The sequence below is a fragment of the Athene cunicularia genome, assembly GCF_003259725.1.
Source record: "Athene cunicularia isolate RWA chromosome 20 unlocalized genomic scaffold, athCun1 chr20_part1, whole genome shotgun sequence".
Taxonomy (NCBI): Eukaryota; Metazoa; Chordata; class Aves; order Strigiformes; family Strigidae; genus Athene; species Athene cunicularia.
This window is the reverse complement of record NW_020799125.1, coordinates 5,982,144-6,000,310: the sequence shown is the minus strand read 5'-3', so window position 1 is coordinate 6,000,310 and position 18,167 is coordinate 5,982,144. Positions and strand designations below refer to the sequence as shown.

The 18,167-nt window shown below is 40.6% G+C and overlaps 1 protein-coding gene across 4 annotated transcripts in view; it reads right to left on the bottom strand.

Annotated features, from left to right (window-relative positions):
• BCAS1 (breast carcinoma amplified sequence 1) overlaps nt 1-18,167 on the bottom strand; it is a 52,902-nt gene that overhangs the window by 32,179 nt on the left and 2,556 nt on the right. For all 4 annotated transcript variants that reach the window (XM_026862157.1, XM_026862158.1, XM_026862155.1 and 1 more), the window contains 5 exons: nt 15,781-15,854; nt 15,605-15,686; nt 6,896-7,479; nt 1,352-1,507; nt 740-784 (listed from right to left, as the gene is read on the bottom strand). In XM_026862157.1, the coding sequence (XP_026717958.1) occupies nt 740-784; nt 1,352-1,507; nt 6,896-7,479; nt 15,605-15,686; nt 15,781-15,849 (936 nt within the window). In that variant the 5' untranslated portion in view covers nt 15,850-15,854. Of the gene's footprint in view, nt 1-739; nt 785-1,351; nt 1,508-6,895; nt 7,480-15,604; nt 15,687-15,780; nt 15,855-18,167 lie in introns of those variants that run through there.

Here is an 18,167-nt window from a genome sequence, read left to right as displayed (position 1 = left end):
CCCTGCAAGTCCCAGTCCTGATCAGACCAGCTCCATCATCTTCCTGAGGTTTCAGCTGCTGCGTAGGAACAGCCCGTCAGCCCCAACCATAGCACAACCCATACAGGGGTGCTGCAGTCAGGAGAATCCCAGAGAGGAAATGTTGGGATCTCCTCCTGCTTTTTACTGATTTCAGTGGGTAGCTGATCCTTGCCCATCCTCCTGCACCCCAAGAGGGGACCCAGCAGTGGCTGTGGATGTACTACAGGGCAGGAGGGCGGGAGCAGGCTCCTGCCCCCCATGCCCACCTAGCCACAGAGCTTCCATGGGCAGGGGGACCTCCGATCACCTCCCACCAAGACATGGCAGCTCCAGCAGGTATGGAGGGGCATAAAGGAGACATGCATATACACAACTGGAAAGGAAAACTCAGAAGCTTTGCACATCTCTATGAGCAAATGGAGTTTTCTGTAGACTCAGGAGGATTTCACTGCAGAGACCTGTAGTTTTAGGTCAAAGACAAGTCAGAGTAACAAGCAAAAGGGTTACCATCAACCTTGCAGAAAATGCTATAGTTTAGATCTTGATTGTAGCATATGATATGAGGAATTGCACTGTTTATGTTCATCTTCCTTTCAAATTTATTCAGGGGAAAATATCTTTTGAATAACATCAACTGAGGAAAAAGTAATACAACAAAGAGGAAATATCCATGTCAAACACACCTCGTGACCAGTGACAGAATGAGGAATCTGCTTACCTTTTCTTCAGAATCACTTTTGGCTTCAGCTTTGCTTGGGGAGACCTTAAATGTATTTGAGAAAAACAGTCACACCCAACTCAATCTTTCAAAAGATCTGAAAGATTATATATTTGAAACTAGCAGTTTTCTAGCACAAAGGTAAAAGTACAAATATTGCTTTCTCCCCCATGTGGGAAAATTTGTAATATAAACATTTTTCGAGAACAACTTAAAGCCAATGGCTAAAATTAAATCTGGACCAGATATAGATTATTCAATCTTATACATCAAATTAATCCATCAAAATTAACTTTTAGAGGTATTAAAAATAGTTTCATCATGCAGAAAATCCTTAAGACAGCTAAATACCTTCAGGTCTACAATTACCTATACAGAAGAGGAAGTTTCCAGCGTGTCATTATCATTTGACCGTAACTGCACCGTACCTACACATCGCTATCACTCCCAGGACATTCTCCAAGGCATCTGTTTGGCTTTGTTACCTCTCAGTGCCCATGAAGTGAACATGGTACAGTTAGTTCAACATGTCCACATGGGATTTTTTTTTTTTTTTTTTCATAACCAGTATAAAGCATTGCCTAAAGATGAAAAGGAAAAGCAAAAACTTACCAGTGTTTTAAGGAAACTCATGACGGAGTTATCTACTGCAGCAGCGGGCTGGGGGTTTTCTTGGTTTACCTCTGCCTGTTCAGGTTGCCCAGCAGTGAGACTGTTGACACCCGCCGAGTCCTGCCGTATGTCTTTTTGGTTGCAGTCATCTATCTCCTAAAAAAAGGGAGGCAAAGTTTCCTCAGTTCTAGCTTGCTTAATTTCCAGTGGAATGCAAAAGTAACATTTGTGACTTGCATTATGTTGCTCTGAGAGTCACAACCCTAATTCCAGCCATACTTCTCCAGCCTACGTATTCAGAACAATCGAGCATTTATACATCTCTTTCCCCTTGTTTCTAATATATTCAGCATTTGCCGTTGGTTGGAGGAACATTGTTCTCTGCTACCAAGTATAACAAACACAAGTAAAGTTGCACACGGCATCCCAAACAACACAGCTTTTCTCTTTTCAAGGATGAACTTGTGAATAGGAACAAACACTGAGATTTTGGCCTTTGACACCTCAGTGTCTGATTGTACCATACAAAGATTGCTTCTGATATTCTGTATTCTGCAATTCCGGAAATAATTTTTATCTAACACAAACATGGTACAGATTAAAAGAAGGAAAAAAAGCAACAACCAAAGTAACTCTTCTAAGCCAGATGGAGCTGCTTCCTCTCTTCCTGGAATTACAGTTCCCAGAGCCCAAAAATAGTTTTCCAGTACTCAAGCACTCACAAGTATGTAATATTAGGTTACTCAGTTTCTGTATAGGCACCTAAACAAGGATCTGGCTTTAAAAAAAACCTCCTATTTGATGAGGTTTATACTTGTGGCCACTTTCACCTTGAGCCTGCACAGGTAAAGCCAACACAAGCGTTATGCAGGAGAGAGCAGCGTGAGACAGGTCCTCACGCCCTGTTCAACATTTCCATTTTTAATGTTTAAGAGCACATCTGTCTGGTAATGTCAGAGTGTTACCAATAATCCTCCTCCCTTTTGTCTATCTGCCTACATTGTAAGTAGAGCTGGATCTGTCAATTATTAAAATAAATTGAACCTAGCATGATGCTGGCCATGACTTTGGTAGGGGATTTGAGACATTTTTGAACAGACAATCATAGCAGTGCCGTAATTCCTCAGAAGTTATCATCCCCAAGTATTTAGACAGCCATACACATCTGGTGATTTAGGAAACAGTGACTAGAGGAGCAGTTAGGATACTAGATGCCCAGATTACTCCAGAGGAAAAATCAGGACAAGAAATAAAACTGATGAGCCTGTCCCAGTGTCTCCAATAAACAGTATCTTTGAATCACTGCCTGGAGGTCTAAGTGACAGTAAGGGTTTTTTCCTAATCCATTAATTAGATATAGTTGTTCAGTGCCATTTTTACTAGGAAAAGTTAAAATAAGTTTTTTACCCTTGAGAACCTTTTTCTGTACTAAGCAACTAAAAAATCCACAATATCTGTATTGGAATTTCAGGGCATAAGTTTCTGTAGGTCACTAAAGGAAGCAGAGTAAAAATACGTAAGTGTTGTAAAACTTCAGAGGGCTAATTGGGCATCAGGAAGGATGAGCATGGAGTGGCCAGTCTCCAGTCAGCACTTAAGGAGTTAAAATATGCAAGGTATTACTTGCAGAACAGACTTCTGTCTAATTCTCCACCCACTGTTTTCCAAGTTTACCCAGGAAGAAACACAGCACAGTAGTTCAGAGTGCTTCAACAGGCTATTTAGAAGTTTCTTACAAGGGTCTAACACACCACTTTGTCCAGCTGCCAGTTACAGGCCCGAGTGGCTCCAAGAACAATATGTCCCATGCAGAACACGCATGGCCACGCCAGCCCTGCTTCCAGGGATGCCATCTAAAGAGCTCTGGACATGTGAAAAATGCTGGCTCTATTTCAGATATTAAAGTGGTAACAAAGGCATGAGGCAAGAGACTGAAAAAGCAGGAGGCAGAAGATAATGTTACTAAACAAAAACTAGCTTCATAACTGAAGGACGTGATGCTATCAAACAAAAGCAAGAAAACTTTTTTTTTTTAAATACACAGAAGCCCCAGCTCTGGAGTTGGACTGCACTCCAGGAGGAGGAAGGGATCTTTCTGCTAAACACTGAGGCAAGCGGTTTTTAGCAGCAGCAGATGCCACCTGGGACAGCTGCCGAGGTGACAGGTACCACCACCAGAAGCACTAGCTGTTCCAGGGCATCTCCCTTTAGTCTCCAGAAGTAAAAGCTATTGCAGACTGGGCAGAGCGTGAGACACAATGCTATCCAAAAATCCCTGACCTCTGACTTGCAGAGCACAAACAGGCCCTGTGATGACCCACTGCGGCACAAGGAACCCAACTCCGGGATTACCAAGCCAAGGCTGCCATTAGCTACCGAGATACGACTCAAGTCTGGACTTAGATAAATGCTGTGATCCATCTTGTGCTTTTGTGGGAATACTGCTGTAGGAGGGAGCACAGACTCAGACCATCAGCATATAAATCAGGGATAGATGAGATGGAGTTATCAATACCACATTTTCAGAACCATAGTCAAATAACCACAAAAACCTCCTTAGCAGCTCACTGCATTATCTGCTGTGCAAAGCCCTGGAGGCAAATCATGAAAAAAACCCTCCAGAAATAACAGAAGAAACTCAGTATTAGAAGGTATCATATACTATATAATATAAATGTTCAATTCATTTCACTGAGGAGCCAAATTTGGGTGTAATAAACACCTTAAATACTTATACTGTAGTTTCAGTTCAGCCATTAGAAAAACGTATCAAAAGAATGTATTCCTGCCAGCACTTTTGTTTGTATGAATCATGGCTCAGTGAAACATTTCAGGCATATAATTTATCTTTTCTTTGGCTTACATAGTAAATGCTTCATGAATTCATGAATTCTGTCCTTGTTTTAATTATGCTGTGTTCTGAATGTAGTTTTGTAGACCACAAAAATAAAGAGTGGCTCACCAAACACAGAATGTTTGTGCAGCTCTTAAGCTACAACTGTGGAGCCTCTCTCTTACTTACCAGCAATGCTGTTTGTTTTGTGTTGGCACTCAATTCAGGGAAACTTTGCTTTGCTTTTAGCTTTTACAGATACAAGTCATAATCCACAAAAAAAAAAAAAAAAAAAAAAAAAGAAAAAACTGTTGGCAGCAATATCTGGATTTTTAGTACGATTATTTGGTAACAGTTTGTAGTTACTACAGTAACAGCAATTAAATTAGACTTGGTCATTCTCCCATCCTACATGAGAACTAGCAACTTTAAAGGGAACAGAAGGCAACTGTGTTGCAAGGCAGAGCCACAGCCTTTGTTTTAGAAAAGGAGTTTAAGTTTGGCAACATATCAGAAGGGCTTATATTTTTCCCAAAAAAGGCCCTTAACTCCTCTCTGCACCCAACATATACTCCTTCTCATATCTGAATAATGAAAGACAAGAATTATAGTCCAGAAATTCAAGGATAAAGTTAAAATTCCACTCCCCTATGATACGGTTCTGCTACTCATTTACAGTGAACAGCTTGAACCCCAGTTTTGTGAAGCCCAAAGGCTTTCGGTACATCTTTAAGCACACATGCAGAAGATGTACAGGCACTTTTGTTAAATAGGAGACCTGTCCTCAAGCAGGCCCCCAGGCACCAAAAAGCTGTCGTGTGGGCTGGGATCCTGCACTCACTCACACACATACCAAAACCTGCAGCTCATGAGTGCCTGGCATTTCCAGACTATTCCCATTAGTGAGCTTCAGGATGTGGATAGGTATAAACCTATCCACAGAACTCAAAGTTAATAATAAAGTTAGGCATTACTGAGATAAAAGAGCTTGTTCTGAATCAACAGTGCTTCTAACATCTGCTTGAACTGGCAGAATAAAATTTAGATTATTTTATCTTGTCACCTGATGACTGCTTGTTACAAACATTTGCTTACTTGAGCTTTCTCAACATGACTATTTGATGTTTAACTCCAACTTCTGGTTAAAGCTACTTCAGACTTATTACAGAGTGTTTCACACTACTACATCAACAGCACGAACCAAACACTCCATAGTTTGTAATCACAGCAAAACACAAAATGATGAATTTTGCATTTGATTGTAAAAATAATAATTCTTGCAAGCCACAGGCAAAACTTACTCTTTGTGTGTATTAGTCAAAAATATCTGCAGGAATTTAAAGTGTTGAAAAGATTCAGTCTTATAAGCTACAAACAGAAGCGCCAGTATGCGCTGAATAGATTATTCATTCTGAATTATTCACACTGTTCTGTTTATGCAGCGAATGACTTGATATTTTCTTAGGTTAAGACTACGAATTCTTTAAATGCGCATATATAACTGTCTGAAATACTAGTGATGGGGGTCACTTTTGAAGGGCAACGATCAAAAAGGCAACTTTTAGTCTTATAAATAATCCTCAGAAAAATATTACAATTTCTAAGTTTATACAAGAAATGTGATCTTCAGATTTAAGGAGGTATAAGATGCAGAAGCCCAGGTAGAAGGATAAAAATTGGAGAGACTTTTAGGGACAACCTGCAACGTCACCAGTGCAAGCAGCGAGCACCTTGTGAACTACGCCCAACACTATTCAAAACATTAGTGATCGTACAGGAGTCTTGTTTGTAAATTTGAACCAGGCCAATAAAAGCAGTTACTATTAAAATGGCATTTACACACAGATTCTGATGAGGCCATGCAGCTAGTTTCTCCCTCCTGACACTGGACAGGATTTGAACTAGATCACCAAATAGCAGATACTGGCACCTCTCCAGCAGAACTGATAAGAGTTGTGACACTTATCCCCATCTAGGGGATGGACTTTTTCAGTAATTACCTGAAAATTAATCCTATAGTATATTGCTGATATCAAACTTCGCAGGAAGCATAAAATTTAAACTCATGTCTGTTTTCAGCTCTTTGATTAGTGTGCTTTTAGAAGTTACTTAATTTCTTATATTGCATTCCATCCTGTAAAACCAGTTCTAAGGAACATTTCCTTGACTAAAAACATGATAATAGCTAAGAGTGCGACAATTGCTACTGCACATTCCTTATTTCAGTAGGGTATGCAACAAGCAGCTATTGCTCAAGAAGGGTGACTGTTTTAAGAATGGCACAAAACATGCTAAAGAACTTCTTTAAAACCATCCAGCGTCAAACTCCAAGATCCTAAAGCATAAGAAACAATTTTACTTTCAGGCATTTTTGCTTCCATTGGTAGCTGGCTGTTGTTCATCATCCTGGCAGTTGGAGCATGAACACAGCTATCTTGCCCAGACCTTTCAGAGAAATACAAATGAATTTAAACTCAAGGTCAGATGCCAGCATTTAGTCAGGAGGCAGATGCCGGAGCTATTACCGCTCCACCATAGGTTCTTCTCCCACACCTCTACTCAGCCACCCCTGTGGGGGATTACCTGCAATAATTTTAAGAGCAACACCGATTCATTCCCACAGCCATCACGGCATCAAATTGTCCTGTGCTATTAATATTCCTAAGAGGTTTCATTAAGAGCAAAATGGATATTCCTACTCAAGCACTTGCCTTCCCCTGTGGGACACTGTTTGATGTGCTCTGTAATCCAGCAGCCTCTGTCGCTGTGATGTGCCCGTCAGGAAGGTCTGAAGTCTGCCTTCCCTCCTGGGTATCAATTTGCGTTTTACTCCTTTCCTTTCCCTTCTCCAGTTTGAAGATCCTGTCAAAGAAGGTTACTTGTTTTGGCTTTGAGGCAGCTGCATGCTCTCCCTCAGGTGTCACTGGTGCTGTGAGATCGATGTCATGAAGCGATGCTGCTGGCGGGGCCCAGGTCAGGTTTTTATGTGCCTCTTCCTCCTGCACAGCTGCTGCGGGAACCTCCACACTGTCACTCGGTGCTTTGTTCACCCCGGACGCCTCTGAGCTGACATCAAGTTTCGCCGATCCAACCGATGAATCTGTAGCTGGATCTTCAGTACGCCCTGGTACAGACCATGAAAACGCGAAGACAGAGCGGGATTTAGCAGATGGCAGAGCTCTCCTGGCAGCATTCCCGAGACTCTGCCCGCCTGCGTCGGGAACGGGGCTCGGCTCCATTGTCTTTGGGGAAGAAACGGCCACATTATCCCGTGCAACACTTGCCTTTGCATCCACTACAAACAGAAGCATAAAACAGTAATTATCAAGCACAGCAAAGAAGTTATACTGGTTGTACAATTAATCACGACAACCTCACTCTCTAATAAACTAATTCTGAAACATGGAGCCTCAGGGAGGACCACACAGAGTGCAGCTTGTTTAGAGACCCTGTGGTCTTCCTGTGCTAAACATGAGCTGCCGCTCATCTGTCAGACTTGGCCATCGGATTTTCTGTCCTGTCATTCCTCATTGAAGTCAGTGCAGGTTTTATGTTCTCCACAGCCCCCTCTCAGCTGCCAAAGCCCAATAACAGCCCAGGTTTTTGACTACTTACCCCAGTGGACATGCTGAGGATATTTTACTTTCCAATTCAAATTACAGAAGTGATATAGAAAAAAAAATCCATAAAACTCAAGACAAAGTTGTATATTAATATCTTACACTTTCCTCTGTCAAAACTAAATGGGAAAAAAAGAATGGAAACTGCAAGGACTGATTTCATTTCCTGACTTGCCAACTCCACACAGGACTTTGCAGTCATAACTTATTTCATTCATTTTTCCAGTGCTGTTCCTTGCCTGGCTGCCTACTCTCCATAGTGCAGTTTCTACTTGTACTTCTCTATTGTCTGTAGAGTAGTTTAAGCCTGATTTGAATACTTATAAAGTCACATCTGAGCCAGGTTTCTTGTCCTTATGTTTCAGACTTTTAACCCACAAACAACATGACTCTTAATCATATTTCCCCCTAAAAATGTCACAAAAATAATTCTCCCTGTATACACCCATGGCCATCACACGGAGATGCTAAAAAGTATTTCATCTGAGAAGTATATTTCATGATTTTATATTACAATGGCACTTTGATAATACAGCTGAGGTGAAAAACCCTAATACTGTATATGCAGACAGGAAGCGAAGGTTCCTGCTTTGCAGAAGAAAAAAAAAAAAAATAAATTTCTTGTACCTGTTTTGTGGATGGGAGAACGAATTACAAATTATGTGGTGTGAAGCCCCAGTAAACAAGAGGAGGCTTGTCAAGAGGTAAAGCTTACAGCTCCCCCTCAGCTTCTCTTCCCTACTTTGACTAGAATATATATCTGATTTCCCTGTCAATCATTGCCACAGATTTCAAGGATGAATTTAGATCTGCTTAATTATAACTGTGAAAAACTGACGTGAAAAACTGACAGTCTCAAACTGACTTGCTAAATTAGAATTTTAAAATTGTCAGTTTCAGTGTAAAATTGAAATTATTTCAAATGATAATTGTAACAGTCTAGTCAATATTATGCCCTTCACATTTTACTTTAGCAGAAATAAAACCCCAGATACCAGTGAAACCTGACTAAAACACCTGTCTTTCACAGTACAGATCTTCAGTGTTCAGTTTCATTTTTGAAATTCCTTTAAGCAAAATCTTCTTTAGATTGCAGCTTTCAAAACTACCCCTTAGCTTTTCACAGTAAAATTACCCCAAATTTCCACCCTCCCCAAGGATTTTGCATAACACCACGCAAGCATTAGCGGGCACCATATAACGTGTCTGTACTCATTTGGTATTGTCCTTCTGTGGCAGTGCCCAGGGACCCCGGGCAAATGCAGGAGAACAGAGCCCCAGCATCCAGCTGTGACATCCCCTTCCCTATGGTCTTAACTCAGCGACCGAGAGTCCCCACTGGACCCTAGTTCAGGGCTCAGCTCAGGGCTGGTCCCAACTAGCAGGAGGTGGGAGCCTCCATAAAGCCAGGAGCTGAGGGGTGCCGGAGCATGCTGGCATGCCACTGTGGATCTCAAGTGACTTTACTGAAATACTTGCCAGCAGTGGAGGCAACAGCTGACAAAGTAAGGGCTGTGGTGGCAGGATTCACAACTGCGGCCAGCATTTTACCAGCTGCCAGGGAGCTGGCTCCTAACTCCTAACATTTTAAATCTTCCATTTGCTTTCTTAATTGTGTTTGGGGCATCTGCAAACATACGGAGGAGCCAGAGCATCTCAGTACAATCTGTTCCATCCAGGTAAATAGATTTTCACTTCTTTGTGTACACTCTAATAGCAAAAGTTTCTTTCCTGGATTCTCTGTTACTATTCATGTAAGAAAATAACTCATGCTGGCAAGAATCCTTCGCCAGTAGTATTCTTCTGTAATATTTCATGAACACTTATTCTAACATACTGGCATGCAAAGAAAAGGTACAAATAACTAGCTACTCTAACCACCTATTCAGCTATTCAGTCAGGGCCGCTAAGTACCACTTATAGGTTCCTAAGACTCCTGTAGTACTATATGAAAAATAACTGAAGGACCAACTTCTAATTATAGTTGGAAACTTGGGAAGGAAGCAAAAAGCAAACCCTTCCCCAGCTAAAGAAAGCAGAAACAATATCCATTGGAAAATAATTGTAATAGATGCTGAACTTCTGCTTTATGTAACAGACTAAAAAATAAAACACAGGAAAACTCTCTTTAGTATAAAAATAGGAATATAAGCTCATCATTAAGAAAACCAACCAAACAAAAAGTAGCTCATGAACTTATAAAGCTCCTTTTATCTCTAATTATCATGGAAGGAATGAAAGACCTGGAAAATATCACCAGCATGAGCTCTGCAGCATGTCTCTTGTGTCAAAACAGTTCAAACTATTTCAGGGAAAATCTGCTCAGACACCAAGCAAAGCAGATCCCACCACCCGAGAGGAGACACTACTGTGGTGGGCTGAACAGAAGAGTTTGACTCATGCCATATTCACAGCAAACTGTGGAGGAGAAAGGCTTTGAAACTGCAGTATTGGGATGAAAAGTGCATGGTATTTTTGTTTTTTAAAAAGAGACACAGAAGTGCCATTATTTCAAAAATTATCCCACAATCCAGAGGCAGAGTTAGGAATAGAAGCAAAACCTCCCAAATTCTAGGCCAGGTCTGCAAGTAGATCAAAGCTGCTCACTCTGAATGAGATTAATAACTGCTGGGAAACTAAAATCAATACACAATTTACAACACTGCCGTGAGATTGCATTTTATGCTACCACTACTAATACACAGGCATTTTCCTTTCAAGTATTTAACAGAAGACAGTCACATGATAAAAGATTTGTCCTTCCTTTCCTTCACTTCATCAGGATATGTTAAAAAGGCAACACTAATTCCCTCTTTTGTAGTCCCTCTTCTGTAAGAACACACTCAAAATAAGGATATTTTTTCCTGAAATTTGCTAGATTAGACCAACATTTTTTCCTTAATTTAAAAACAAATCTGTACAGAAGAGCAATGGTTAGTGCAATGTTATGTCAGTATCATCGCCCTGCTCAGGAGTAACTGCCAGCAGACTTTCTCCCCTTCCTTTCATACCCTTGACTTTCGCATTTTAAATACTTCCATAGGCTGAGGATGAAGAACAGCACTATGTTTGGTGACACAGAATGAGACCAAGTCTGCAGAATTAGCACTGAATTTTATAAAGTGCTTAGGTTTTAATAGACAGAGCCAGCAAATGAACTTATGGGCAAAGCCTTAAGGCAAGCACAGGCTTTAAGCTGACCATGTGAGCTGCAAAACTGACCGTATAGGTATGGAATTATTTCTGCTCATTATGGGACCTAATTTACCCAGGAGCCGCTGGGCAGGCGACAGAGCTCAGAAAGCATTGGTGTAGGGTGCCTGCAGCAAAGCACTTATTTCACATGTGTTTGGGACCAAGATGCAGCTCTCGACCAGAGGGAACAGCAGATGCGGGCAGGAATCCTGAGGATGTGACTGACATGAAAGAAATTCAGATCCACCAGTCCAACATGAACGCTGCCTGAGCCTTTGTCAGCCCATTTGCCTTTGCTAATCAGTGGGAATATAACCAGACCTCAGCCTGGTGCACGTAACAGATGGCAGCCAAACTCCCCCAAGTGGGACCAAAAGCAATTCTGTCCAGCACTTCCAGATTGCTTTCCCCCTCCTCCACTATAACCTGATTCTCTCTGAAGCTGAGTTTGCTCTTTTTATTCCTGGCAACAGCCATGCACTTGCTAGGCATCTATTTTTGATGCTCAATTTGCCCAAGTTAAATCCTTCACATGCTTTCTTCAAGCATGCTCCTTTTCTTTAGCCTTTGATTGCTAGTCTGTTTTCAGCAGTTATATGCACCCTCATGGCTAAGACATATAGGGAACATATAAAATAAGATCCTGTGATGTCTTACATTGGCAGCTTCTCACCTCCTGCCATTTATCCTACTGACTCTTTCATACTGCAAGTCATTTTTAGCTGTTGAATGAGGAACAGCTTGAATTGGCAAGGTCTTCAGCATAGATACCTCCTCCTATGGGCCCCTAAGATGTGAATATGCTGTAAAATAAATGCTAGGAGAAGATGTTTTCTGATGTTGTTGCTTTTGACAATAGAAAAAAAAAAGTTGTTGGTTTTTTTTTTAAACTGTACAAGCCATTAGCCACAAATACAGTTTTAGTACCTTTGACTAGTTTGAATACAAGCCAGATAAATAGATATTCTGTTTAGCAATTATACTACCACCGCATTATCTTGTTCCCTGGAATTCAGATAATCATGGAGACAATAGATTTTAATGGCCAGGAAGGAACCATTAAGGGCTACAAGGTGACATTTGCAACAAAAAAAGTCCATCAGTATAGACGATAATAGCCCTGAATGAATTACTGCAGCAAATACTAGACCTAAAAAAAGTCTAAATAGCTAGCAACAAGGAGTGACTTTCCTAATTTACATTTCTCATATTTTTATAGATATATTATAGGTTAATTTTTGCTTGTGTTGTTTAGAAGAGAGTTGGTATCAGTGCTATGATGTAGAAATTTCAGATCTCCAAGTATACCTTGTGTTTGTGTGGGAGACCCCAAAAAATCTTGTGACAAGACTAAAAGACTGAGTTTTCAGAAGCATTAGAGAATTCCAAAATGAGATATTTCCCCCTTTCTTGCTTGACTATTACATGCAAATGAAGTTAACAGTATATTTATGCTCTAAGAATAATTTTATTTCACTAAGTTAACTGACATTGGTTATTGCTATTCTTGCTGCTAGTTTCTTTTCCCTATTCCCATTAATTTCACTAAATCTGTTAGGTGAATAAGATTCTTTAAAGAAATGACCAAAATGCATTGTGTTTTACACCTTACAGATGCACAGAGCTATTGCAATACACCCATTTCTGTTAGATACTGGCTAGTAGCAGAATTTGCTGAATCAGATTTATCCTGTAGAACAAAGGAGATGAATCTTAATTGAACTTTCCTTCCTTGTGTAATTTTTCTTTTTATGAGCAGGTCACCGTTTTGATCTGCATGTAATTGCAACCCAAATACAAACAAAACTTTTTCCATTTTGTCCTCCCGATACATTTCTGCTCTTATATAGTACGAATGTCAGAGATACACAGCTTTTAGTTCTGGCCTTCTTCCCTTTGCCTCTTGTCCACCAACTACTTGTTACTTTAAGTTCAGAAAGGCCAACACAAAACATTAGGAAAAGTCAGGATTAAGTTTGATATCCTTTTGCTTGCAAAGCAACGTTTCAGGAAGCTGCAGAAGGGGCACCACTACTATTAAAACAGCATTACGGGAGAAGGTGGGGGCTAGCACTCTGTGCTATGTCTGCGGCCCTGATCGTCAATAGGAGCAGGAAAGGCAAACTGTAGAAAGAATCCCCAGGTCCACACATCTGTCAGCCTGTTTGAGCAGAAGCAGCAAATGTAGAGAACCAGTCACCAATCTGCTCACCCAGATGTGAAGCAGATGGTGATGGGGCTCTTCCAAATAACATTACTTCCTCTGGTCATATTAAGTTAACTCTCTGGATTCTTTTTTTCATTATATTGGCAGATACAGATTTCATAGACTCATTTATCAACTATACCATTTAATGCACAGCACATGGTCAGATCACTGGCAATCGCACAAATGTGAACTAACAAGACAAAGACCACAAACATACATCTAACACTAATAAAATCCTCTTGCTTCACGTGCCTTTTTTGCAGCTCTTTTGTCTTCTCCTGTAGTGCTCAGTTTATGACCATAAACTAGATTACAGTACTTTTTCTTGCATTATTTTATTTTAGAAGAGCTATCAACTACATTTTCTATAGGAATAACTTCTATCTCCAAACCGCACTTGCACTTTTATTCCACCAAGACCTTGATTACATTACACAAGCCAGTGAGATTTCAGTGGTATCTAAATAGTTAATGATTTTAACTGCTTGTAAAACATTAATAAAGTTAAAATACACGTAATATCAACACAGGCCAGTCCAAATTTTCAACTTGCTACTTAAACTGATTTAGTAATTACATTAATTAGGTAATCCATTTAGGTAAAACAATGCCATATGCTTCATCCTATATATAAAGAGTAAAATGTACACTTTGAAGACCAAGAAAATGACAGTGTAAGTCATCTGGCTTTTATTTACTTCTCAGAACTCTGCTGGTTTACACCAGCAGAAAACACACAGCTACAGTCTTTTATTTTCTAGTAGGCAACGATTTAAACTGCCTTATTATAGCTAGATGGCATTAGGAAATTAGCCATGGAACAGAGATTCTGAACTGTAATCAATACCATCTGCATGCTGCCATACCAGTCTTTGATTATTTTTGTTTAAGCTTAGATTTTTCAACAGGATGTAACAGGCTGAGAGGGCTCTCAACAATGAATAATAAAATAATATTTTCTTTCCTTACAGAGATTGGAGAGAATTGTTGGCCTTTATTGTATTCTGAAAATAAAGAAACCCAATATAAGGAAAGCAGTGGCAAAATTAGCAGGGCTGAATCTGCAGAGGTGTGAACTGAAACAATGCTGCTCCGAAGGAGTGCTGCCTGAATGCTGCTCAAAAAGGATCCAAACCCAAAAAGAGGTAGAAGGAGAAATTAATGAGGTGCTGAAAGGTGAAGAGAGACAGACATGTCCAAATGAGAGCAATCGCCCATGAATACATGCAGATAACTTTTCAAAACCACTTGGAGCCAAATTTTTAATGCTCAGGCCATGTAGTTCACACTGCATTTTTAAGATGTCAGCACTGGAAGTGGGGCTCAGGTGCCAAGAGACACCTTTCCATGGCAACCCCAGGGTCCAGCCTGCCACTGGTGTGATCACTCAAAACCAGTCACTGTGCTGCTATGAACACCACCCAATAGGCCTGAAATGGGATTCATGTACCGAGTAGGGATTTACCTATGCCCCAACCAACTATTCAACCTCTGCGTAACACCCACAGGTTGTACATAATAGGGGCATGAACAGCACAAATATTTGCCTTACACAGGTTACTCCTCCACAGTAGTTGAGGAGTATTTTAAAGTTCAACAAATTTTGTTTCCATCATGCATAAGTTTACTTCTTCCAATGCATTGTCTCGTGGGTTTTTTGTTTGTTTTTTTTTTTAAGTAGTCTCCTACATCTCCTCCAGACTACCAATTTCCACACCAGTGGATATTTCAATCTGGCATCAGAGCACAACAACATCACCTGGTAACTCCCTGCCAAGCAGCAGGGATGCCATGGCATTATTTAAAGGCAACTCACTCTCCCTTCCAACACACGAACGGCAAAACATTTCACTGTGTCCCCCACAAACATGAAACTTCACTGGCAGGTCACCAATCCTTGCGTTGGTGCTGTTGCTGCACCTTGCCCCATCCAAGAGCCCCAATTCGTACCCACATGAGTGCCCTCTCCAAGGCTTGCCAGAGGCACTGTTTCCTAAGTAGCAGAGGTAACTCATTACAGGACACCCTGAGGCTTATGCAGCAACCTGAACAGGACCAGTGCCAAACCACTCCCGGCCTATAATACTTCACAGTAACACTCTTCAGTCTATAAAACCACTTCTTGTGGACCAGATGCAGAACTAAAGTCTTAGACAAATTAAACAAACAGCTTCCAGAGCACTTCGGAAATATTTTCTTGTTTTACTGTTTATTACCTTTAAACTTTTAATCTTCTGAAAAGCCCCACATACTGATTCACAAGTAAGAGCTGAAATATGGTCTCACCTTTTAATTTGAGACCACGCAACCATTTATTGTTGTTTCAGTATAAACCTCCCTCTGCTTGTCTGGTGGGAAAAAGAATCGCAAATACACCACTGTTACCTGGTACATACCTTCACCATTCATTGCATGGGAATGAGTCTGAACAGATGCAACAGATCCATTTTTAATATCATCAGGAGATTCAGACAGAGCCTAAAATAGCAAACAATGTAGTTCTTAGGACTGGGTATGTCATGGGATTAGATTATTGCAATAGCCAAGGAAGAGGAGAGCTGGCAGCTCTTACCTGATAGCTCTTCACTGTGCACGTGTTATCTCCTTCAGCTTCCTCCAATGTGCTCATTGTATTCCCCATAGCTCCTGTAAGATAGGAGGCAAAAGCCCAAAGAGCCCCCTCTTTCTCATTAACGTGAATTTACTGCCTAATACAAATTAAGAGACAGCCAATGGTGACAGACTTTGACAGACTGTTTAAATTCCTAATAGGCCCCACCTTTTCCCAAAAGCACCTGCCCTAGTCATCAGTCTGCACCAACCAGTCTTACTCAAACCCAATTAAGCAAAGGTATTCACAGCTGCTCACTAAAAATGGTATAAACTAACAAACTTTTCTTGTTTCCTGAGTAAATATGGATGTAATTACATCTGCATCACTCACTAGGACTCAGTAGATAGTAACATGGAGTTAGCAAGTGGAATAAAGTTAAAAGAGACAAAAATATATGAATAAATTACAGCATCTTAGTGAGGTTTTATATTTTTGTTTGATTTTTATTTTAAAAAAAGACGAAGAGAGGCATGAGGCAGCATGTAAAGACATCATGCATGTAACAAATTAGTCCCTGTATGTTCTGCAGTTGCGTATAACAAATCCTCTGGAGAAAAGTCTTGCTTGTGGCTGTGGAACTATTTGGCTTGCTCTAGATAGCTTCACAGTCAACTGCAGCTTACTGAAGTAACCAAGCTACGTTTCCTTGGCTAGTTCGAGCACTGCTGAGACCATAGCTGCAGCAGGTCAGAGCCACCATGAACCAGCCACCTCGGCACTCACCTGTGGCCCTAGATGTGGTTTCTGAGCATCTTGTATTGCCGCAGGTGCAGCACTACTGATACCCAAGCTAGGAGGTTCAAAATGTCTTTCTTATGTTCACACCTCCTGGAGTCACAGCTCGGACTACAATCCAGGCATCATCTTAGCTCCTCTATTACTATTAGTCTATTAGGTAATTCATCACTTAGTGGAAGTGTTCTGATTTCTTTAAACTTTGTTTTAGGAACAATGATTTTGATTCTATTTTAGCCTCTTTTCTATGTACAAGTACACATAAACCTATGAGTTTTTTGTGGTTTTTTTGTTTTTTTTTTTTAATTTTATTTTCCCCTTAATTTAAAATACATTTATGTACTCTCTCAGCTCGCTATGCTTTAGGACTGTAAATTCTTTGGGGCCAAACACGCTCCCTGTAACATGGTTGAAGGGCGAACCAGACTGAAGTCAAGAGGAAGATTCCTGTTGACTTTAGCTTAGTATATATATGTATATATGCTGTTAAAGCTACACAAATAAACAATAAGGAGAAAGTATTCTGAGACACACCTTGAAAGAGGAGAGTCTCCAAAGAGAGGAAGGCAGAGGGCTGGAGCCGGCTCCAGCCTCCGTGCTCATCTTGTTGGACGCCCTGCACAGCCACCATGGGTACCAAGTACTTTTATTATTTGTTATTGCTCTGGTTTAAGCCTGTACACATCAGTGAAGCTACGAGGTATGGATGAGAGCAACTTCTTTAGTATTTTATTTAAACAACCCTTGGCTGTTGGAGAAAAGAAGGAAAAGAGCAGTTCTGCTAAATCACGTTTACTAAAATTTGAATGTGAGAACAGGGAACGGCTCTCCTTTCAGCCCACAGCCCCAAGTGTCTGTTTTCAGCTACTGTTTCCAGAGCTCAAGCTGGTTGTGGTTTTTTCCTAACCCCAATCTACAAACCTTTGCTTTGGGATGGTCTAGATCTGGCTTCTATTTTATGCTGAATCCTAGCTGACATGAAATCGAGGCTGGGCCTCTCTCCAGAGATGTTTTTTGTTCTCTGCTAAGTGCCTAGTGCCACGCTGGACACTGACCGGCTCCCACTGATGCTGAAGCATGAACTGCAAGCGTGCACTGCTGAGAACTGTGAAATAAATAGTGGCTGTAGGACTGAGCCTTGATTTCAGAGTGCAGAGTTATTTTACAGGGATTTTATCTTCTCAGCTGATATTTCCACTATAAATCAGAACTTCTGATTTATGGTGGAAAACAGCCAACGTTTCCCCATGGATGTATAATGGCCTCTTGTCCTTGCTATGTAATTCTGTCTCCTAGCAACTTTAAGCATCATCCTATTGGAAGAGATGAAAACAAAATTCAAATCCTACTGCTTAGTCTCGATGGTAAATTTAGTATCTGGTTGAATCTGGAGGATTTACTTTTGTTTTCCATTCTCAAGGCCACCTGGTTTATGCCAGGAGACAACTTAAGCAGAGAAAGGAATATTTGCAGGTTACGTGCTTCCTTTTCACATGTGCTGTAAAATCAGTACATATCTGCAGGGACTGAGAGAAGCAAATTCCTTTTTTTTTTTTCTTTTTTTGACAATGATTTGTAGTTTAATTCTGAATTGCTCCAGTTTCCTGTTG